This window comes from Gopherus flavomarginatus, chromosome 2 (assembly GCF_025201925.1).
Source record: "Gopherus flavomarginatus isolate rGopFla2 chromosome 2, rGopFla2.mat.asm, whole genome shotgun sequence".
NCBI classification, from domain to species: Eukaryota; Metazoa; Chordata; order Testudines; family Testudinidae; genus Gopherus; species Gopherus flavomarginatus.
The window spans coordinates 219,811,761-219,836,828 of record NC_066618.1 but is presented as its reverse complement, the minus strand read 5'-3'; the positions used below and the strand labels follow the sequence as shown (position 1 = coordinate 219,836,828).

At 40.8% G+C, this 25,068-nt stretch overlaps 1 protein-coding gene across 1 annotated transcript in view; it reads left to right on the top strand.

The window, feature by feature from the left end:
• The window catches only part of CDH2 (cadherin 2), a 208,860-nt gene extending 191,137 nt beyond the window's left edge, over positions 1-17,723 (top strand). Inside the window, exons 15-16 of the mRNA XM_050941947.1 lie at positions 2,232-2,396; positions 16,368-17,723. Of these exons, the coding sequence (XP_050797904.1) occupies positions 2,232-2,396; positions 16,368-16,574 (372 nt within the window). The 3' untranslated portion in view covers positions 16,575-17,723. The remainder of the gene's footprint in view (positions 1-2,231; positions 2,397-16,367) is intronic.
• Positions 17,724-25,068: the final 7,345 nt, after the last annotated feature.

Genomic DNA, 25,068 nt, shown 5'->3' with positions numbered 1-25,068 from the left:
GTCTAGGTGGCTGTGTAAAGACAAACTTGGCATTAGTAGTACCCACTGGCAATAGGGAGTAACCTGCATAGTTGTAGAGACCAGGAATATTTAGAAACTTACAAAAAAAAGAGCCCTAACATATTTAAATTATTGTGCCTGACTTGTCTGTTATTGTATTGCTGTATGATTGTTGTTCAAAAAATGCCTTTTTTTAACATCATTATAAAAATTAAATGATCAGAGAGGATCTCACAGTTGTATTAAATTGATTGTTAACCATATTTTCTCAAGTGTCCTCATGAAATGCTGAGTACTCTGACATTTTCCACGTTTGTCTTTTGTGCGGGTGTGGGTAGTATACTTAGAATCTGTTTTCATAATTTCTAAAATTTAAGTCTAAATTCTGCTTTACCTCTACTTAAATTTTCTAATAGTGACATTTTGACTTATTTTACTTAATAGAGGGAAAGAATGAAAAGGATGAAAGGCTCTTTCCTCCTTTTGTATACCTTTCATCAGTTCTTACATTGTATTGACCACACATACTATTTAGTAGAGACTGCTTTATTATTCTGTTTTGTGTATTGAGCACTTTAAAGAGGAAGAGTTTACCAGCTAATTAAAAAACAGGCAATAAATTTTAAATGTATTCAATTCCATTCCCAGAGCTCATCAATGCTCTTCCACCTTTTTTAACTACATATTTATGACCATCAAAAGGTCTCAATCCCAAAGCTGAGGAACAGTAACAGTTTTTGGGATGGAGAGTGCAAATGACCATTTGTTACAATTCTCCCAAACAAATTTTACTGCTATCAACAGACCTGTCCACCAACCCATCTGCACGACCCCTTTTATTAGTCATCTTCTGAGGGTCAAAAACTAACATTTTCAGAAACAGCCTATGTCACATTTTCTCAGTTGCATTTAATGAGACCCACTACATACAGAGAGCTCCGATTATAAATGATCATCTTTACTAGGCCAATTCTATATGGAAAAGTAATGTTAAATGATATTATGGGATTTTTAACACTTCCAGTAAATACAGTTGGCATGGTTTAACTCCTTACATCTTCCTCTGAAAGTACCTTCAGGACCATAATTTTAAAAAAACAATCTTTATATTGAATTCAGATGATAGCCAGACATGGCATAGTCCTGATCTGAAGATTCATGGGCCAGATCCTGATCCCCATTTCAGTGTGCAAAGCATCCAGAAAACCAATGGATCCAGCTCCATGAGGAGTTCATCTATACAGGGGAGACTCTGATGGCAGAGGACCACCACGTCAGCTTCTACACGCCTCACAACCCAAGTCCCAGAATAGGAGGCATGTCTCAGAAAATGTGGGAGTGAGTGGCCAGGTGACCCCTGGCTGCTGGAATGACCCGTGGGGCAGTGGCCAGCTGGCATAATGTAGAGCAGCCTTGAGGTTATGCTATTTATATACCAGGGACTGGACTGGCATCCAGCTGCTGGGTACTATTCAGATGCAGCCTAGAATGGGGATTTATATCTTAAATCTATAGATATTTAACTAATGAAAGTTTTTTTTCTCTTCTGTTGACATGGAATTCATAATGCTATGCGAGTGTCATCAATCAGCCAGAGTTCTGAATCTGCAGAATCGAGTACTTAACGATCAGATCCAAGAGTAATCTCCAGAAAGTGCTTAGAATTAAAGCCAAATCTGAGAAGCTTTGTACTTTTCATGACATTTTCCCCCTTTAGCTTTCCTGTTATGGAAGCCACATGAAATCAGCAAGCAGTCTTAAACTCAGTCTTTGAAGATATTATAAAACTGCAGCACTCTGCACTTGCATATGTCTCAGAATGAGGGTGTCTGGCATTTATTTGGTTTGAAAAATACAAGTCGGATTTGGCATTTGTGCTACATGCTGTAAATCAGCATTTACTAGGCAAATTGTTTAGTTGCTTAATAGTGCTACTCCAAATCTTTGTTTCTCAATGGGAAATTGATGAGCTGCACTACAAAGCTGATGGGATGTAGACATTTGACATGGTATTGCGAAGGTACACACGGAGTATAAAAGAAATGATGGTTTTATTCATTATTCATGAATGTAAATGGCAAATTTCCATTAGGATACCTACAGAATCATTCTCAATAAATGTTATGATTTGCAAGGTATGTCTTTTGCTGAATGTGTGCTTTTTATTTTATTTTCCTATAAAAAGTGTTGAAAAATCTCTAGACTCATTTTCTTTGTTTCCTTCTTTTCAGGACTATGATTTAAGCCAGCTTCAGCAACCTGATACCATAGAACCAGATGCCATCAAACCTGTGGGGATCAGACGACTTGATGAAAGACCAATCCATGCAGAACCTCAGTACCCAGTCAGATCAGCTGCTCCTCATCCTGGGGATATCGGGGACTTCATTAACGAGGTAAAGGAGAAAAAATCGTTTCCTTGCAGGATCGGATAAGCTTTTCTATGTTGCTAATTGCACTCTGCATGAATAGCTGTTACATTTGGAACATAAGAACTTTTTAAAACTTGTTTATACAATTAAAATGACCTTGGTGGATAGAAATAAATATGGCCTTTTTAAGTGCAGACAAATTTAATTAACTCATTCAAATAGAAAGAGAAGATATGTCAATTAACTTTTGTACATTTGTATTAATTGAATTCACACTATGTTATCAGCCTTAACCACAATATCTCCAAGAGGGATTATACCATGGGTTCCAAGTAATAAATAGACTAACAAAATTATAATTTAGCCTAAATTCATTTATTAATGCAGATTAATTTAATAATGGGAGAAGTTCATTTTGATTTTCCTCACACATTACCCTTTGAATCCAGATAATAGTGGAAATTCAATGCTTGAAAAAGACCAAAAGAGTTCCAGCAAACAAGATTAGTGAGTAGGGCAGCTAAATTAAATGTTATGTAAGTGCTTTAAGTACTTTCCTTGTCAAAGAGTTTTTAAGAGGCTCTGTGCCTTTTTGATTCTTGCAAAGTAATAAACAGATAATTGACAGTGAATGGAGATTTAGAATGTACTTTAAAAGATATTTTCAGTTATGAAAGAAATATTTGCCTACAAACCTTTTTTTTAAATTATTGTTATCACTGACCAAATGTTTGGGTATATTTAAGTCATTTGTTTTGTGCAACTTAAAATGCTAAACATTTCAGTGTGTTCTTTATGCTTATTACTTTGAGCAGAAAAAATATTAAAGAATAACTTGTCATTTATATTCTCTGATTTTCTCAAGTGTTTGTTACCTGAATAAACAGTTTAAGGTAACCGCTGATTGGAGCTAGGAAAAATTTGCAAAAATGCTCTTGTGAATATTTGATTTTTTTTTAACAAAATCCCTGCTATTATGTTCATACCTCTTTTGTGTTTGCTAGAATATTTATTGGATGCAACAAGATTAATCCCAGGAATGAACACGGAGACCTCCCTTTCTAAGTGTCTATATTCAGTTTTGATGAGCATTCAAAATTTGCATTAGAAATCTGATTCTGAGAGTAGCATTCTTCGAATCAGGGGATAGAAACCAACCATGTGACAAGATAACCAGTCACATGGCTAACTTTTCAAATAATAAATATTTGAGAAAATCATGATTTGCTTGTGGACAGTATTGAATCAAGTGGGGAGAAAGGTGAAATTCATCATGGGTCCCTTGTCTCCATCCCCTCTCTGAGGATGATCCTAACTTCCTTGCACAACCAAACAAGGGCTAGAGATGGTCTAGCTCCATTTTAATTATTTCTAACATGTTATTCATCCAGCTGTTCTTGTGACATAGTTTCTGCATGCTGTACAATGATGTTATACTATCCAGTTGTGATTTATCGTGACTGTGGACATCCTGGGCCATGGAAAGGGGAAATTGAGGCAGGGAGCCTACCTTCAAGGCACCTTCTCCTCATGGCCTCAGGTTGGCTGTGCAAGTGGTTGCCTGCTTTGATTTACCTCTTCTGGTGTCTTCTGCCCAGGAGCGGATTGCCTGCCTGCATCCTCCTTCATAATGGCATATGGAGGCCCTTGGGTGCGTGCCCTTCTGCAGCAGCCCACAGCATGACTGGGACTGCCTTCCTCATTTGCCTCTCACATGATGGAGTCCCCAGTAACTCCACAAAAGCTTTTCACATATAAATAGCTCTTCTCCAAGGTTAATTTATTTCTGAAGTCCCACAACCATAATCCAGAATTCCCCAGCACGGTGCAAACATCGAGTCTTTCAAGGCCCAACAGTCCATCAACACACTAAGTACAGCTCTGGCATCTCACCGCACTCCAGTGATCTCTCGCCTCTCTTAGACTTTCAGAAACGCTTCTGGTGTCTCTCACCACTCTTTACGCCAACCCCACTAGTTTCCACCTTGTTTCCTTCCTGGATAGGGTTCCAGCACTTGCCCAGAAATGTCAGCGGGCTGACCCCTATGTTGTTCCCCAGATTCGACCCTCTCTGGACTCCTGGCTTCAGCTCTCTTGCTGAAAGAGCCAGCAGGCATCTCCCTCTGCTGTTCTCTCTGGCTCTGGCTCTCTGATCTGGGGACATTTGTAGGTCACCCCCTGATTGCCTTCCTGCTTCCTGCTTTCACCAGCGCCACTCCTCCCTGTATTAGGGGCCTCCCCTCCCTGAAGCTCTGAGCTCTTGCTCCTCTCAGAACTCTGGATTCTCTCTTTCTCTTTAAGGACTCAGCATTCTAAACTCTCCCTCGCCTTTGGGGTGTCTCTCACTTCTAATTTCTAGGGACATTACACCAAACTAGGGCACACCTGGATTGGAACAAGAGAGCTGGGCCCAATTCCATTTAAGGGGCCAACTACCCTGTTACAATTATACTTCAGTGTTATGCTTTTTTTTTTTTTTTACTTTGCAATGTAGGGAGCTGTTCCAGCAAACTGTTGCTCACATGAGTAAACTTCTACCAATGTAAGTGGTACCATTGACTGCTACGTACGTAAGGGTTGGTGGACTGATCCTTGAATATGTAACAAATTTCAGAAACACATCATTTTATTTTTAAGAAGTCTTTATAACAGTTACTTTTCTAATGCTAAAAGGGTTTTTTAAACCATTTAGACTCAAGTTTTCAGCACCTTTCTTCTGCAGTCCTCACCACAGTGCATCATTCTAGCACGTGGCATCAGCCATAAACAATGAGCTACACCTCTTGCTTGTGGAAGCTAGAGACAGTCCAGTGTTGTTGCTGGGGCTCTTCAGACTAAGCCATGCCCCTCATGAGCATCTGCCTCAGGTTTTGCCAGTTGAACAAATTGTAAGTTTGGCTTATCCTGAACAATTGTATTATAATTTCAGTTTTATTTGAACAGTTCAATTTGTTTTTCAGCAGTGGGAAGTCTCTTTCTGTTCTCAAAAAACGTAATATTTTATTTAGCAAACCCCCAAATGCTCATAAGTCTTTCCTTAAGTACTCAAATGGAAGTTAACGAGCTTGGGAAGCAGGAAGATGTCTTTTCAGATGGTTCCCAGGGCCCCATGGCAAGGTTTTTGTCCAGTCAGGGTATTGCAACCTCACCCCCATTTGCACAGGGCAGCAGTCACTCGTGAGAAACTACAACAAAAGAGTTCCCTTCTCCTGCTGGCTATGCTTCTAAGGAGGGCGAGCTCTCTGCATCTGGTGATGATCTGGAGAACCATACACTCAGGTTTTTCACCGAGTGCTTTAATACTACAGCTGCAAGGCAGTCAAACCAGGCAAAATGAAAGAAGAAGGTCCCAAAACTAAAGAGAAATATCTTCCCACTGATGTTTCACCTATTTTCCTCCTTGAAGGACATGGTAGGTTCCGAATGGGAAGTCCTAGTTAAAATTAAAATGTTAAATAGAATCATAAAAATCTCATACCCTTACATGAACTACCACAGGTCCCTAAAGTCAGAAGAGGAGTAGCCTCACACAGACTTATATACAAAAAATTACTGAGACTTTAAGACAAAAGACATCTTGTGGGAAGTTCTTTGAAGCCCTCATCACCAGCTACGTAGACAGTGTTAGCAATCACAGACATTGCAGGATCAGCAGCTATGGATCTAAGAATTAAAAGGATTCCTTGTCATTGTTCAGGAAAATATGTTTGTGGTAACCTGCTGGCTTACTAGCCTCAGAGAATGATGCTTGCTTTGTGCGAATTTGACTTGGTTCAGATTTTGGACAGGTCCAACCAATGTTTATGTAAATTATTGGCCTTAATATGATTTGCTTGAAGAACAAGGTCTCTAATTCAGTGGCTACAAGGAAGCTGTGCCTACATCCATGGACAGCAGGCAGTCATCAGAGTGGATACTCTGCACATCCAAGTCACAGGTGAAAAGCTGTTGGGAGAAATGCTACAGAAATTAGCAGCAAAGAATACAAAAGAACTTGAACTGTCTTTACCAGAATTGGCAATGCAGTCCCTTTGTCTACTTACCAGCATCTAAAAAAGGTCTTTGGAATGGAACTTTGTAATGTGCATTTGCATACAGGAGCTTCAGAGTTCTATAAAAGCCTCTTCCTTTCATTCTGCCGTATGTGCTGAGAATCTTATAATAATGCAGGTAGTGCAAGGCTTAGATTCCTAGTCATATGAATGGCCATACTGGATCAGACCAATGGCCCATCTAGCCCAGTATCCTGTGTCCTGACAGTGGCCAATGCGAGGTGCTTCAGAGGAAAGGAACAGAATAGACAATCATCGAGTGATCCATCCCCTGTCATCCACTCCCAGCTTCTAGCAGTCAGAGGGTAGGGACATCCAGAGCATGAGGTTGTATCCCTGCCCACTCTGGCTAGTAATCATTAATGGCCCTATCCTCCATGAACTTATCTAGTTCTTTTTTTGAACCCTGTTACAGTTCAGGCCTTCACAACATCCTCTGGCAACAAGTTCCACGGGTTGACTGTGCATTGTGTGAAGAAATTCTTCCTTTTGTTTGTTTTAAACCTGCTGCATATTAATTTCATTGGGTGACCCCTGGTTCTTGTTTTATGAGAAGGAGTAAATAACACTTCCTTATTAACTTTCTCCACACCAGTCATGATTTGATAGACCTTTATCATATCACCCCTAGCCATCTCTTTTCTAAGCTGAACAGTCCTAGTCTTTTTAATCACTCCTCATATGGAAGATTTCCAACCCACTTAATCATTTTTGATGCCCTTCTGTATATGTTTTCCATTTCTAATGTATCTTTTTTGAGATGGTCCAAATTACTCAAGTAATACACTAGGAAATCTACCCATCTTGATGAGGAATATGTAACTGAATATGCTGTACCATCCTAATGACTGTTGAAAACAACTATTAAAATATGCAATACTTTTAAAACATTCAAGCATTTTGAAAATATTAAAACAGTTATTCTTAATAGATAACCACTTTCCAAAAAAGAAAAGAATTCCAGTTGTGACTTTCAATTATATGTTTTGTGGGCATAAACAAAAATTACCACAAGGACTTGCTTGCTTTGTCTGTTTCAGTGGATAGATGAGTCTCTAATTTTAAGGAAAAAACTCCTTTTCTTCCAGTCCAGTGTACAAACAAGTTGGGAAGATAAGTCATGTGTTATTAGCAATCCTCTGTAGACATTCTGCATTCTATTTTGAGTTTAAAAAGTGGAACATTATTAACACTTAGAATACTTGAGGATTTACATACGAGTGTAAATTAAGCATACGGTGCAATAGTTTTATTCAGGCTAACAGTACATTTTCAAGAGTCAACTGTCCCTGAACAGAAATCTTAGAATCATATATTAGAGTTGGAAGAGACCTCAAGAGGTCATCTAGTCCAACCCCCTGCTCAAAGCAGGATCAACACCAACTAAATCATCTTGAAGATCTATTTCTAATCAACACAGGACATAGCCTGAGGTAAATTAAATGTAAATCACAAACCAAAGGCCCCATCCCATGAGAAGCAGAGGACCCTTCACTCACTTTGAAGTAAAATTGTTGTTGATGGTGTTAAGGTCTTTGCAAGATGGAGCCCTTCAATGTGCTGTCTCTTCAAAAGCCAACTCTTAGATTGTTACAATTGTTCATATAACCCTTAGGCTTCCCTTCCTTATTCCCAATCCCCCTCCGAGCACCACCAAACACATCTCTCAGATCTGATAAAGAACTAGGAATTTATGAAAATGTAAGCACAAGAACATTGATTCTCTAATGTTCCCCATTTCTGTTCAGGATTCTGTAGTTTACCTTTTCCTATCATTTGGTAACAATAGCTAAAATGAGAGCATTGTGTGTGCTTAGCTTATGTAAACATAAGGTTGCTGAACCTCCTTGGTCAACTCTGGGTGCAAATTCCCCTTTCTCCTTCATGCCTCCTCTGAGTAACAGGAGCCGGGGCCTGGGCAGAAAGAGGGGAAAGTTGAAGCCAAATTTGTCTGAGTAAAGTTTACATCTCCACTTTTGAGGCAGCTTAGCCATCTGGCAAACCTTCTGTGGTTCTTAAGATTGGAAAGGCCAGTCCAAATGACCTTACTGGCTCCTTTAGACAGGGACTCCTCCTGGTACTGAACAGATCTGAAGAAGTCATGGAGAGCTCGCTAGTCATAGAAATAGCACCAGACAACAGAAGTAGATGGCAGATTGGGTTAGTGTGGTGATTGTATTCAGCAACAGGAAGGGGAAATTGTCTCATTTTAAATTTCCCCTGTAAAATTTAGTGAATATTTTGCCAAGGATATATTGTGGAAAATTCACTTGTCCTCCCAAGAGTTACTGTGTTTAAATTTGGAGCATCAGAAGATGAAATAGAGAGATTTTTAACCTTGCTTTAAGTGCAAATGTCAACTTAAGTTTAACCATGTTGATATCACCGTAACGCTGCCTCTTGGTACCTTTTCTCAAGAACACAGTTTGCACATTAAGTACAGCCTCTGGAACAGTGAACTTTTCATTGTCATTCTATCCTGTAAACTCAATGGCACAGCAACAGTTTTATTTCGTCCACTGCCAGCAATGGATGCTGAACCAGGAAAATCCAAGTACCAACTTGAAAATAATAAGAGATTGTTCAGTATGTAAGCCTGGCTTCATGCTGTAGATGTCTGGTGCTTGGCAGAACTTCTACTGTTGCATGGGAAAACTATTTTTATTTACAGATACCGATTAAGCTAGTATCCCAGAGTCAGACTCACAAGCTGGCCATCCTGAGAGTGGATCAACTGTGAAAACTCTCTAGGAATAGCTCGAGAATTTCTGCTCCAGGCCAGCATTGTGAGTGGCTTTTACAAGATAGCTCTGATACTTTCCACATAACCTCTTCAGCTGAAGCAGGACTTCTCTTCCTTCCCCATTACCTACATCCAAAAGGATGGGAGTCTGTAGCCCCGAGCAAGCTTAAAGGGCTGACTGAAACGAAGAACATTCAACAATGTAGACCCAGCTATATATAGCTCAGTAAGTAAAATTGTGTTTCTGTTTCAAGAGCAGAAATGAACAAAAAAGACTAGAGCTTTGATGTTGGACTAGATAAGACATTGCACTCCAGCTACAGACATTTAGGTTGATGGACTCATTTGTCCTTATTATAGCTATCAGGATAGAAAACTCAGAAAAGAAATATAACAAAGGGTCCCAATTATCCTGGTTAGGTAATTCGAAAAAATGACTGGAGTGCTGGCTACTGATTACCAGTTCAGTGATATTGTACAACCCAAAGCATTTATTTAAAATCTAGAAATGTTCTTGGCTGAGGTTATTAGTATCATAAATATACAAAACTAAATATCCAGAGCCAGGTTCTCTGCTGCCTTGTGTAGTCATGTACACCCATGCAAAGGGGGCATAACGTGCTATTAAATCATATTGCTAACACTGTACACTCATTTTACATATTTATGAATGGTTACACAAGGCAGTAGAGAATCAGGCCCATAGTTTTACTGGTGTGTCTTTTCTTATGCAGATGTGACATGTGGCCTGATTAACTGATTTAGTGATGTTTTCTAGAAAAATCAATGTCCATGCAATAGACTGTTACATCACATGATTAGACCTGCAACATGCCATGTCAAACCATATTGAATGAATTTTACCGAAAAGGGATAATCTCCAAGGAAATACTCAATCTTGCAGATAATCTATTTTGTCAGAAAGCTGTTCTTGGAGAAATTTTTATGTGCTAATTTAAGAGTGAAAGGCTTGACAGGGCCCTCACTCTTAAATTCTTCACTAAGCCTTCTAGCATTTTGGCTGACAATTAATCTGTGGACAGTGGCTGCCAAAGTACATACTTCAGCTGAAAGCCTTGAAAAAATTCTGCACGTCCAGTGAAAGAAACTGCAGGGTTGAAAACCCCTGAAGATAGTGACTCTATTTATATTGTCTTCCACATGTCAACCCTCTTTGTTGAGCCTTTGTGACCATTCCTTTCATTATCGCTGAGATTCTAGCAAAGGGCACTAATTTAGCCTTCTAAAATCTGTAAGGCCAGACAGAGCTTTTAGGCATAAACCTGGGTAAGAAGCTGGTTCAGGGAGCCCCAGGAGAGAATTGTTTCAGAGAGAGAGCGGAGAAGAAAGAGAGATTTCCTTCCCTACTCTGCCCTTGCTTCAAGGGAGGAGTGCTTTGGCTGTAGTCCTTTTCAACAATGGCTCATAGACTCATAGACTCATAGGTCAGAAGGGACCAATCTGATCATCTAGTCTGACCTCCTGCACAAGGCAGGCCACAGAACCCCACCCATCCAATTTTATACAACCCCTATCCCAGGACCGAGTTATTGAAATCCTCAAAAATGGTTTGAAGACCTCAAGCTGCAGAGACACCACCAGCAAGCGACCCGTGCCCCACGCTGCAGGGGAAGGCGAAAAACCTCCAGGGCACCTGCCAATCCGCCCTGGAGGAAAATTCCTTCCCGACCCCAAATATGGCGATCAGCTAAACCCTGAGCATGTGGGCAAGAGTCACCAGCCAGCACCCAAGAAGGAGTTCTCCGCAGCAACTCAGTACCCATCGCATGCAACATCTCCCCGCAGACCATTGAGCAGACCTGTCTGGTGGTAATTCAAGATCAATTGCCCAAATTGACGATCCTATCATAACATCCCCTCCATATACTTATCAAGCTTTGTCTTAAAGCCAGGAAAGTCTTTTGCCCCTACTACTTCCCTCGGAAGGCTATTCCAGAACTTCACTCCCCTAATGGTCAGAAACCTTCGTCTAATTTCAAGTCTAAACTTCCTAATATCCAGTTTATACCCATTCGTCCTCGTGGCTACATTAGTACTAAACTTAAATAATTCCTCTCCCTCCCTAACGTTAACCCCCTTGATATATTTATATAGGGCGAGCATATCCCCCCTCAGCCTTCTTTTGGCCAGGCTAAACAAGCCAAGCTCTTTGAGTCTCCTTTCATAAGGCAGTTTTTCCATTCCTCGGATCATCCTCGTAGCCCGTCTCTGAACCTGTTCCAGTTTGAATTCATCCTTCTTGAACATGGGACACCAGAACTGCACACAGTATTCCAGATGGGGTCTCACCAACGCCGTATACAACGGTACTAACACCTCCTTATCCTTGCAGGAAATACCCCGCCTGATGCATCCCAAAATCGCATTTGCTTTTTTAACAGCCGTATCACATTGGCGACTCATAGTCATCCTGCTATCAACCAGTACCCCAAGGTCCTTCTCTTCCTCCGTCGCTTCCAACTGATGCGCCCCCAACGTATATCCAAAATTCTTATTATTAATTCCTAAATGCATGACCTTGCACTTTTCACTATTGTATTTCATCCTATTTCTATTACTCCAGTTTACAAGGTGGTTCAGATCTTCTTGAATAGTATCCCTGTCCTTCTCAGTGTTAGCAATACCCCCCAGCTTCGTGTCATCCGCGAACTTTATTAGCACATTCCCGCTCTTTGTGCCAAGGTCAGTAATAAAAAGGTTAAATAAGATCGGTCCCAAGACCGATCCTTGAGGGACTCCACTGGTGACCTCCTTCCAGTCCGACAGTTCACCTTTCAATACGACCCTCTGGAGTCTCCCCTTTAACCAGTTCCTTATCCACCTTACAACTTTCATATTCACTCCCAGCTTTTCCAATTTAACTAACAGCTCCCCGTGCGGAACCGTGTCGAACGCCTTACTGAAATCTAGGTAAATTATATCTACCGCATTTCCTTTATCTAAGTAATCCGTCACCTTCTCAAAGAAGGAGATCAGATTGGTTTGGCACGATCTACCTTGAGTAAATCCGTGTTGCAGTTCGTCCCAATTACCATTGACCTCTATGTCCTTGACTACTTTCTCCCTTAAAATTTTTTCCAAGACCTTACATACTACAGACGTCAAGCTAACAGGCCTATAATTACCCGGATCACTCTTTTTCCCTTTCTTAAAAATAGGAACTACATTAGCAATCCTCCAGTCATACGGCACAACACCCGAGATTATCGATTGCTTAAAAATTCTTGCTAACGGGCTCGCAATTTCACACGCCAGTTCCTTTAATATCCTCGGGTGGAGATTGTCCGGGCCCTCCGACTTCGACCCATCAAGCTGTTCAAGTACGGCCTCTACCTCAGTTGCAGTAATATCCACTTCCACATCCACATTCCCGTTTATCATCCCTCCATCATCGCAAGGTTCCTCACTAGTCTTATTAAAAACCGAGGCAAAGTACTTGTTTAGATGTTGAGCCATGCCTAGGTTATCCTTAACCTCCATTCCATCCTCAGTGTATAGCGGCCCCACTTCTTCTTTCTTTGTTTTCTTCTTATTTATGTGGCTGTAGAACCTTTTACTATTGGTTTTGATTCCCTTTGCAAGTTCCAGTTCAATGCGGCTTTTAGCCTTCCTCACTTTATCCCTACATGTTCTGACCTCAGCAAGGTAGCTTTCTTTACTGATCCTGCCTTCCTTCCACTCCCTGTAAGCTTTCTGCTTTTGTCTAATCCCCTCTCTGAGTTGCTTGCTCATCCAGTTTGGCCTGCAACTCCTGCCCATGGTTCTTTTCCCCTTTCTCGGGATGCAGGCTTCCGACAGTCTCCGCAGCTGTGACTTAAAGTAATTCCAGGCCTCCTCCACATTTAAATCCACTAATTCCTCCGTCCAATCCACTTCCCTAACTAATTTCCTTAACTCTTTAAAATTAGCCCTCGAGAAGTCAAAAACCCTAATCGCAGATCTACATTTGTTTATCCTTCCATCTAGTTTGAACTGAATCAGCTCATGATCACTCGAACCAAGGTTGTCCCCTACCACCATTTCTTCTACGAGGTCCTCACTGCTCACCAACACCAAGTCTAGAATGGCATCCCCTCTCGTAGGTGCTTCAACTACTTGATGAAGAAATCCATCCGCTATCACATCCAGAAAAATCCGACCCCTATTATTCGTGCAAGTACTCGTCCTCCAGTCTATGTCCGGGAAGTTGAAGTCCCCCATAATCACACATTTCCCCTTGGTGTTTACTTCATTAAAGACATTAAAGAGGTCTCTATCCATATCCCAATCCGATCCCGGCGGTCTGTAGCACACCCCAAGCACTATCTCAGGGGAAGCTCTAGTTGCTTTTTTACCCAGCGTGATTTTTGCCCAGACGGACTCCGTGTTATCCATTCCATTGCATCTTATTTCGCTACATTTAATTTCATCATTGATGTACAAGGCTACTCCCCCACCTTTGCCTTTCTTCCTGTCTTTTCTGAACAGCACATAGCCTTCAATACCCGTGCTCCAGTCATGAGTACTATTCCACCAGGTTTCGGTAATCCCTATAATATCCGGCTTGACTTCCTGCACGAGTAACTCCAGTTCCTCCATCTTGTTACCTAGGCTCCTCGCATTAGTGTACAAACCTTTTAATTTTCGGCGTTGGCCGTCAGTGACATTCTTTCCCCCGTCGTGCACAAACTGTCTGCCACCAGCATCACCCGTTACTCTGGTTTCTACTCCACTATTCCTCCTTGGATCAAATCTTGGGGCCACAAGGGTATCCCCGCTCACTTTGTTTACTTCCCTCTCCAGGTTATGTTCTGGCGTGGAGATCTCCCGAACATTTCCCAACCATCTCCCCCAACTTTCTAGTTTAAAGCCCTCTTGATGAGGTCGGCGAGCCTCCATCCTAGAATCCTATTTCCCTCCTTGCTGAGATGAAGTCCATCCTGAGCAAACAGTCGTCTATCCGTAAATGCGTCCCAGTGACCGTACATCCCAAAGCCCTCCTTATAACACCACTCCCTGAGCCATCTGTTGATTGCCATAATCTTGTCCCTCCTTCGTCGCCCCGCTCTAGGAACCGGCAGAATCCCACTGAAGATCACCTGAGCCTCGATGTCTTTAAGCCTCTTCCCCAGTCTGAAATAGTCCTCCTTGATACTGTCCAGTGAGTAACTAGCCGTATCGTTTGTTCCCACATGAAGGATAATCAATGGATTTTTTCCCGCTCCCGCTAAGATCGTATTCAGGCTCAAGTCCACATCCTGTATCTTAGCCCCCGGCAGACAGCACACTCTTCTGTTCTCCCGATTAACTCTCTGTTAATCTCCCACCCACTAGCTGCTGAGGAGAAGTGTCAGGTATGTAACCATGGTCTCCGATTGTATTGCCATGACCCTCTAAATCCCAAGTTTCTTTGCAACCACTCAACACTATCACTTCCCGCTGCAGCCCCTGGGCAATGGCAGAGGGACAGAGCTTCTCTGGTCTTGGGGCCACAGTGGGGGAGAAGAGGTAGAATTGGGCGGGACTGTGGGCAGAATGGACAGGGCTCCAGGGGAAAGGGATGGAATGGGGTGGGGCTATAGGTGGGGCCACAGGCGGAAGGGGAGGCTTGGGGCCACAGTTCTGGCACGGGGCCCACCACTTTTTCTGACCTAGGGTAGGAGACCTTCATCCACTTCTGCTTGCAGCTCATTTGAAGATGTATCCTGTGGGCTGAGAAGCTCTGCTGTAAAAGTCATGGAGCATTCTGGCTCTCTCCTTGGTTGGCAGATATGGATGGCCATGACATCTGTCCTTTAACGCATCAGATTGTTTCACCAAAATACAGTCTCTCATTAAAAGCTGAATTCTAGGGCCTGCTCCAAACCCTTCAGGCCTTCCCCTAAAAAATGAAATTCAAGTCACTTACTTCCTCAGGACAGGCTAAAGAAGTGATCTTCTAAATTATCTTCAGGATGTTGATAACTGAAATCCTTCATCTACAGAAGACAACATAAGTCATGCCCAGCTTTGTATTTATTTCAAAATGTCTTCAGAAAATGAAATATTTTCGTCTCTCCAGAATGAGATTGGCAATAGCTGTCTGTTATCCCTGCCTTGAAATAAGCCCCACCAATATAGCAAACCCAGGCTGTTGTATTTGCCAGATCTGTCTTATTCCTACTTCTTCACCAGTCCTTGGAGCGCCATTGATAATTATGGTGACACCCAGGGTGCTGGGTTTCTTTGGTTTATGTTCCTCAGCCTTAGAAGCAGAATTTTAAAATTATGGATTATCTTTTGGCTGTTTGATAGATTGAAGACTTTGAAACAAAGGTTACAATCACAAGAAAGCAATAATTGAATAAAACATTAACACATGTCTAGATTTTTTATCGTACATATAGCGTTGATCTCTTGTGAAATGTATTATTTGCACTTGTGACGTGATGCACGAGAGCTCTTGTGTGATCACTGTAAAACTCATAAAGCCTAGGCCATTATGTATTAATGCTCTCTTCCTCGTGGTGGGGCTTAGAGGTAAGTGACCTGAGTGCTGAAAACTAGGGAGCAGAAGTGAAGTTAAATATCTCCCAATTACTTATTTATGGAGATACCAGTGTCTTGTGGCATATGCAGATTAACCAAAGGCCTACTGTCTTACATGTGACCATGTGAGACCGCTGTTGTAACTTATCTATACAAACACACTTGTCTGTCCTATAACCTTTCCTTTCTTTACCCATCCACACCCCTGACTCCAATGGTTTGTGGTTTTGTTCATGTTATCATAAACTGTCCATATCTTAGTTCTTCTTCAAGTGATGGTCCCGATTGTATATCTTACATTATGAGCTCTCTGGCTCAGGGAATGTCTGTACTGGTTTGTACAACACCTAATCCCTGTTTGGTTGCTACTGCAATAGAAAGAACAGTAATAATAATGTTTTCTGAAGAAGTGTAACCATATGTTCAATTAAATTCAAAATCAGCTAATGCTGGGAACTTGACCATAAGAACAGAAGACTCATTACTTATATTTTTGAAGTTTCAAAACTATGAATGCTGTTTCATTAGTTGAAATCTGAGGAAATGGATAAGAGCAAGAATCTGTTTTCTTCAGCCTGCAGTGGATGTGATAGAATTGAGATATTCTTGTTACATTTTTGCTCCCTGTATCACATATAGAATTTTGTCTTTCTTCTTTTCTCCTTATTTCAGGGACTTAAAGCAGCTGACAATGACCCTACAGCCCCACCATATGACTCCCTCCTAGTCTTTGACTATGAAGGTAGTGGCTCCACTGCTGGATCTTTGAGCTCTCTTAACTCTTCAAGTAGTGGTGGTGAGCAAGACTATGACTACCTAAATGACTGGGGCCCACGTTTCAAGAAACTTGCTGATATGTATGGTGGAGGTGATGACTGAACTTCAAAGTGAACTTTGTTTTTGGACAAGTACAAACATTTCAACTGATATTCCCAAAAAGCATACAGAAGCTAGGCTTTAACTTTGTAGTCTACTAGCACAAGTGCTTGCTGAAGGCTTTGGCATAGGCTGCAAACCAATTTGGGCTCAGTGGGAATATCAGTAATCCAATGCTGTTTGGAAAAAAATATTGAGCTCAGTTACACTTGAATTTTACAGTACAGAAGCACTGGGATTTTATGTGCCTTTTTGTACCTTTTACAGATCGGAATTAGTTTTATGTTTAAGGCTTTAATGGTACTGATTTCTGAAATGATGCATTAAAGAGACAAAATATGTTGGGGTGGGGAGGAGTAAATTAAATCACAGTATGCTTCAACATGCTTTTGTTACATTGCATTGCTTTTATTAAAATAAGGAAATTTTAAAAACAAACAAAAACCCTCATGGAGCCATTTTATTATCGGGGGGAGATGACCATGAGACTGAAAAATGTACATTACTTCTAGTTTTAGATGTTAGGGGTTTTTTCACTAAAATTCTAAAACTTATGCAGCTGGTTGCAAATAAAGGGAGTTTTCATATCACCAGTTTGTAGCAGAATTGATTTTTTTTCCTTATGGTAGAATGTTAGGCACATTTTGGTCTTAATCCATGTACACTTTTTTTAAAATTTCTGGTACTGTTTTTTTTTCCACTTCACTGTAAAAATGGTATGTGTACATAATGTTTTATTGGCATAGTCTATTGGGAAGTGCAGAAACTTCAGAACATGTGTATGTATTATTTGGACTATGGATTCAGGTTTTTGCATGTTTATATCTTTCGTTATGGATAAAGTATTTACAAAACAGGTTGCAAACAAGTGACATTGATTCAATTGTTGAACTGTAGTTAGAGTACTCAATTTTATTTTTTATTTTTTATGTTAATTTTTTTGGTTTGGGGCGGGAGAAAAGTTCTTAGCACAAACGTTTTACATAATTTGTACCAAAAAGAAGACGGGGTGGCCTGATACTGGTGGTACTAGTAAATACACAGTATGTTGGAAAAAGGAGCTTTTGAACTGGAAAGACTTCTGACAACAGCGTTGCCTCTGTATTGTGTACCAGAATATAAATGATACACCTCTGACCCCAACGTTCTGAATAAAATGCTAATTTTGGATCTAGTGGCTGGTTTGGACTTCTTTTGCACTTGAGCAGCTGTGGTTGCAGCAAAAAAAAATACAAGATACTAAAGCTTCGTTGAATAATAGTGAAAAAGTGTGTGTAGTTTTTCATCATTCAGTACATGTGATCTGTGAATAAATTATATGTAAGCTAGGAGAAGGTCTGAATTTTGTTATAAGTTTGGAAGCAAAGTGTCGAAATGAAATAGGAATAGGCTGTAGTGTTACTATTAAGGCAAAACCTTGAGAACTCTCATTTGAAATGAACGGATGGCTCCTTAGTTTTACCATACGTTTTCCAAAGAATCAAATTGGCATGCTCTTTGAATACTTTCTGGTTTAATAATGGGATGATTATGATACTGGTTATATAATAATAGGTTGGAAAGGCTTTGCAGTTCCTGGCAAATCACCCAATGCCTAACAGTGCTTATGTTGAAGTCCACGTCCATACTCCCCATACGAGTAAGATCAAGCCCTTCAAATTGTTCCTTAAAATCATACGGTTTTTTCAGTAGAATAATGATATTTGTAAAAAGTACTATTTGTAGGTAGTAATTACTAGGTAAACTTCGAACCTAACGACTGATTTACAAATCAAATGAATGTAGTAGGCACAGAAATTAATTTACTCGCTGCCCATTTTTAATCCATACTTTTTCAGACGTTAAGGGCCAAATTCTGAAAAGCACCTTAGCAGAAACGTCACATTTTCTCTGTGTGCTGAGAGAGTCAAGCAGTGAAGGTCTTCATTTCTCTTAGATAGTGTGGCAGCTGTCTCTGGTCTGGTACAGTCAATGGGACATAGCCTAGGGTCCCCACACATCTGCATAGAGAGGCTAAGGATTCTGTTCTTCAGCCCCATTGCCTTCTATACACATTTCCTGTGTTCCCAGGCTCTTTTCAGGATTTGGACACAAGTTCTAAAGGTGTAGCCAGCAATCTAAGTAATGGAGCTTTATCTTTAGCCTGTCCTATGTCACTAGGGTTACCAAACAGACTATGTACTTTCTTAAATGGGCTCCTCATGAACCTGTTCATTTTATGGCCCAATCTTGCTCACGTTGAAATCAATGGAAACTTTGGCATAGATGTGCGTGGGATCAGAATGGATCCTTTTAGTGTCTCCACATCCCATGCTCTTTTATTGAGATGTTTTGTATATTTGTAATTAATCATAACTAACTCTGACTGTCTAATTTTTAAATAAGGTGTGAAAGTTAGCAATGAACTTTTTCCTTTATTAAAAATGTGTGTATATTTATTATTTAGAGATGAGGAAGGATGTATAGACAGTTGAAAATGAGCAAATGAAGACATGATTGTGTGTGCATAAGTGAGCAAAGTTGTCATGTTTTAGGAAGCTAGATTTATACATGCAAATGATACAGGTAGGCAAAAGGCCCCTATTAACATACAGCAGTCTTCATTGCTTCCCCAGCAGCTATAATTGATGCAGAAATGTATTTAATTATAGTAGCCAATTTTTTTGCTGCTTTTCCAAGTAGCTGCGAAATGGAAAGGTCAGTCCAAGATGTTCACCCTGTCTACATTAAATACAAGGGAAGGGGGCAGGAAATGTGAAGAATGCCAAACCTGCTATACTACAGCTATTCTGTATCACATTTTTCTTTTGGAATATGATGGCCATCTCTTTCTGAATGCAGAGCTCTTAGGAACAGCAATAGGAGTTACATACATCCATTGAGAAGAGAGATATCCATTTATCTTGATCAGAGTAGTCACACAATTCAATCTAGAGTTACTCTGGAATCTAGCAGTAGTGGATATAAAACTCATTGCTTTGTCTACTGGACAAAAGAAAGGTCCTGGCACTTATGGCCACTGAAGATTTCATAACATATTTTACAAGACAAAGTTTATTGCTTATATTTCCCCTGAATTTCAAGTTTATTCTTCCCTCCCTAAAAGCCTGGTGGTAGATTATGTTCCCATATTTCATGCAGGGATCTCCATGATATGTGACTTATCTGCAGAAGGGTAGTTGGTCAGCCATCTCTCTAGCACCATCCCTTCCTCTAGGCCCTTTAGAAGTGCTCCATGGGGTTGGGATCTGGGAACTTGAGAATAGGCAACCTCATTTTTGGTAGTGGGTTTGAAGAACATGTATTTCCCCCTATACACACACAGTCCATATCCTTTGAAAATTTCTGGCAAAAAGTAAAGCCATGTCATCTTCCCCATGTCAGCCTCTCCACAATGGCTAGTCTCCTAAATGGGGAGTCCGTTGTAGCATGGATCCATTAGAGACACATTACCAGGGTGTGATCAGTGGGGACACAGAGCCAACATGGATACACAGTGCCTGTGTATGGATGGATCTGGTTTCCTTTGGATCATCAGAGGTCTTTAGAGCTTGGAGATGAACTCAGCTGCTCATTCCACAAAGGAGAAAATTACATCCCTATCACATACCAACAGAATGACATGGCAAAATCTACACGAAGGGATCACTTAGCCGCCTCCTGCAGGTTTCACCAGAGCAGATGCTGATCCAGTTAATGGCAGTGCAGTAGCTGTAAAGTGCTTTGGGATCCTTCTGAATCATAAGTACTCTATAAATCTGTACTGGCAAGATGGTAACTGCTTAACACTTACAACCTGAACTATTTCTCACCCACCCCCAGTTCCTTTGTCTGGCATTACCTTTATAAAATGTTTATAACTACATTTTAAGCCAAAAGAAATGTTTAACTTAATGCTTGAATTGCACTAGTTTGAGGCAATGTTTCTCTATTAATTGTAAATGAAAACATTTTAGATAGCAGCTTATTTTCTCTTACTTCACCTGTTTCAGTTCAAGGGCAGCACGGTTGCTTTGGTGTTGAGAGCCATTTGAAATCAACTATTGCTCTGGAGGTTGGCTGGTTTGTTTTCTTTTGTCTTGTTTATTTTTCTGTTTCTGGGGACCCAGAATCCCTCGCCCAGCCAAAAGAATATCTATGTTTGCACTCTCTTATTCACACCTCAATAGTCCCATGCAGCAGTCTTCTGAGAATTGGATGCAGATTCCTTTCAGACTCTCAAACTGCTCTACTTTATTCCGGAGATCTAGGTGAAGCACTCACATGCCTTATCTTAGGAACAAAAGGTGGGTAATGGGTCCTGTTTTGGGTGGGCAGATAGAATCCTACCTCATAACTGTCAGGCTGGCCTCAATTGGCTGGGAATGGAAAATGAAGGCACTTAATTGACTGTTCTTTAGCCCAGTAGTGAACTCACCCATTATATCTAAGCCACTTAGAATGAATTTGTCTAATACGATTTAGCGTCACTATAAAATGCCAGATTCAGTGATGGTATTTCCTGCATCTGCTCATTGTGTAATTCTATCAAAGGTGATCAGCTTTGGTATGATTTCTTCTTTCCAAATTTGTATTGTTTACTGTGCGTGGTTCTGGTGGTCTACATAGTAAAGGAGCTGAGGTTGTGCCAATATTTATTTAATAATGTATATTCATCTATTTATGCAGTTTTTAGTATCTCAGAACTATCAAGTCATGCATATTGTAGCCTGTGGCTTACACAGCTATCTATTCATAGCACTACCCTTGGCTTTGCTTACCCATTCCCTCCACCTCCTTGTTTGTTACATCCATTTATCATGTCATCTTAGATTACAAACTCTTTCAGGCAGGGATCATGCCTTCTTATGGGGCCTTGAACAATGAGGCTCTTATCTTAACTGAGTTTGCTACAATATAAACAGTTATAACAGGATGGAATTCACCCTTACACACACACACACACCCAGCCCTGTGGGGAGGTGAGTAGGGGTGGGGGTGGTAAGGGAAAGCAGAATATACCTTTCCAGCCTATGCACATGGACTCAGCAATGTCCATCATTGCTTGTCTAGTATATAAATAGAATAAGGGGTATTACCCCTTTGCACACCTGTGAATCATAGAATATCAGGGTTGGAAGGGACCTCAGGAGATCATCTAGTCCAATCCCTGCTCAAAGCAGGGCAAATCTCCAGACAGTTTTTGTGTGTGTGTTTGTTTTTGTCACCCCAATTCCCTAAATACCCCTCCTTGGGATAGAACTCACAACTCTGGGTTTAGTAGGCCCATGCTCAAATCATTGAGCTATCCCTCCCCCCATTCTGGTTTGGTCAACTTGATCTGAATAAGTATCAATCCAGCAGCCCCCCCACACACACACACACACACTGGCCAGCCCCTTCCATAGTGATCTATTTCAGGCTGACATGGGGCCACCTTCCATGTGATAAGGGGTTCAAAGACTCCTCTGCAAAGACTCCTCTCCTCCTCCTCTGGTGTATTAGCCATGTGCTTTAAGTACCCGCTGAATCAAAGTCCGAATGCTGTATTTGTTTCTATGTTATGCTGAAGACTGAAGGCAGATGGTAATTGCCAGGATAACAGTCTTCCTTTTTTTGAAGTTTAGCACAACAAATTACTTTTCTTCCTATATACTGGTACCTCTGCAGATCTCTGTGCCTTGTAAGAATACTGTAGAGCAATTGCCAGTAATTCAGTAAAGCAACTGCTTGACTCTCTTCAGTGCTGGAGCCTTATTCAGACGCTATTTTATTTTGATTTTTGTCACACAAAGATATATACCAATGTCACAAAACCAGCATTAATACAAGCCCCTAAACTCACCCAGTAACTTCCTATAGAGCCCCCTGGTAGGAATAATCTGGATGAGACACTAGATGTGCCCTGCCTACATACTCTGGAATGGCCCTTCTGTAGCTCCATCTGTGGAGGACATGAATAAAGTGAACTCCTGGGGTTTGGGGAAAACCCAGAGTGGTATACAACTGCTGCACCTCTTTAATCCCTCCTTTCCTAAGTATGCAGAGGCCACCTCCTTCTTACCATCAGGATGCATCACATTCAGATTTGCTGACACTTTTAGATATTCCGTACTTCCTAATATTCCCATAGTGGCTTTTTAATCAACAGCTACATAGACAAAGTCAATAATTTTCTTGTTGCCTGGATCCTTGATTTTTTCCTTGTTAAATGTTGATTTTTAAAAGCATTTTAGAATAATTGATTTTTTTCTCTTCTCCCTTAGTAACACATGATATTTCTCTCTAGTCATTTTTATTTTTCCTCTGCTTTCATATTTGTAAAACTCTTTTGGTTTTCATTAACTTATTCTCCTTTTTTACTTTCCTTATCTTTTCCTGGCATGCCTGACTTTGTATTTTTATTTTCTTCCTTCCCTTTGATTACAAGTTCTTTTATTTTTATTCTCAGGTCCTTTGTAAATAAACTAAGTTGTCCTTGTCTTTTAACTTTTTTAATGTGATGTATCAAATTATGTTTGTTCTAGGATTTAGTGTGATTTCTTTCAGTATAGTATTTTTTTTCCTATTCCACCATCTTCACTGGGTTATTTTTAAGTTTTTTAAATGCAGTATTCTTGTAATGCTATGATTTTTATTAACACAGGCTTTAGTAAGCCTCATGGTGGGATAAGTTTATATAATTTAATGAAATTACCATAAGTTTTTCATTCCCTAATGCATAGCCTAAATATTGATACTGAAAGAAACATTTTGCTCTGGGTATGAATAATGAATAGGAGCATTGTGCAAATTTTTTTATATCCCTCCCTCTGAAGATAAAATTCCTTTAAGGTGGTGTGTGTGTGTGTATATAGATAGACAGAACTATAGGCACACTCTTTCTGTGTTCTATGTTACAGAAGTTTGATTATTGTATTACATTTGTTATCTTCAATACAGCAGGGTGAGCTTATAAAAATCCAGCTGTCTCTGAGCTCGAGAAACCAAAAGTAATGGCCAGATAATCAAAATTATGTTCAATTCTAAAGCATTCATTACTAATAGTATTATATAAAGGAGGTATGAGACCAAGCAAAGTTTTTCTGCTAGGTTGATTATCTAGAGAGAATTACTCTGAAAACATATAGTCATTACTGGTATATATTGGATATAGCAGTAATGGGCGATTTACCCAACAGGTTATTTTAAGGGTGAATTCTGAAACAGCCAGACAAAAAGAAGCCTTTTAACGCTGCTTTATGATGTAAAACCCAGAGTTTCAACTTTTTTCATTACATGATTAGGTGCTCATTTCTGTCTTCATGACTGGAAGAATACTGCAAGATCTTGGAGCTCTATCTGGCTGAGTATGTCACCTGAGCCACCAGTTGGACCCCAATCCAGCAGGGCACTTGAGCATATGGCCATAAGCTGAAAGTTATGCACATGCTCAAGTGAATTGGGGACTTGGAGGCTAGGACATGAGCTGCAGTTCAGGTTTCGCTCTCCTGTCATGTTACCATGCAGATACTCCAAGGATCTTGCTGATGCCCTCCAGCAAAAAGGGTGGTAAAGACCTGACTTTTCCAATGTAAACACCAACAGGAACAAACAAGACCGTGTCTGGATACATAATAAAGATGTTGTGAAAGGAACCAAGGAAGCTGAAGGATAGTGGTGTTTACAACTGATGCGAAGAGTATGTAAACATGTGTGTCTCTGTCTTTACTTACTCTCTCTTCAGCCCGCGTTGCCCCACTAGCTATTTCAGTGGTTTTGGCTCTGGGTTCAAATGGAGCTTTGTGGCCTGGTCCACAAAGGAACTTGGATGCTTTAGACACCTGTGGTGGGATGATGACTCACCAGTGCGGCACCTCCTGATAGTCATCAAGGAAATTAGCTCTTCCAACCCAGAGCACTCTCTGCCGGCTGGTGTCTCACCTGTCGCTGGCCCCCGTGTCCTTCATGGACCCTGGTGCCCTTCTTGATCAGAGTTCTGCCCTCCCCCCCAGCAGTAACCCCTAATCCGGGGTTATGAAACGGGCATCATGGCGCCACTTGTCAGGATTCCCAAAAAGTTGCAGACCACAGTGGAGGATCTCCCCTTCAAAGGTGTGAAGCTCTTCACTGAGAAGACCAACACCTGCCCCCACACCTTGAAGGATTCCAAATCCAATCTCAAGTTGCTGGGAATCTACACAGAGGGGCAAAAGAGACATTTAGCCCTCAATCCTAACACAGACTTTATGCATCTCAATTCCCATCACAATGCCACTATGATCCACAAAGTAAAAATGGAAAATTCCTGAAACATAAGCCATCCAGTCCACAATCTTCAACCCAGCCCCCTGCCTCTAAGCACCACTTTTGACAGGGAGGTCAAGGCACTACAAGACCACTCCCCACCACTGTCTATCACTATGCACCCATTTGGCCACCATTTGGCAGCATTTTGCAGTGCCTGGGAATGCATAATGTTGGACAGATGAGTCCATTCCAGGTACTCCATCCACTTCACCTCTCTACCCCCTCCACA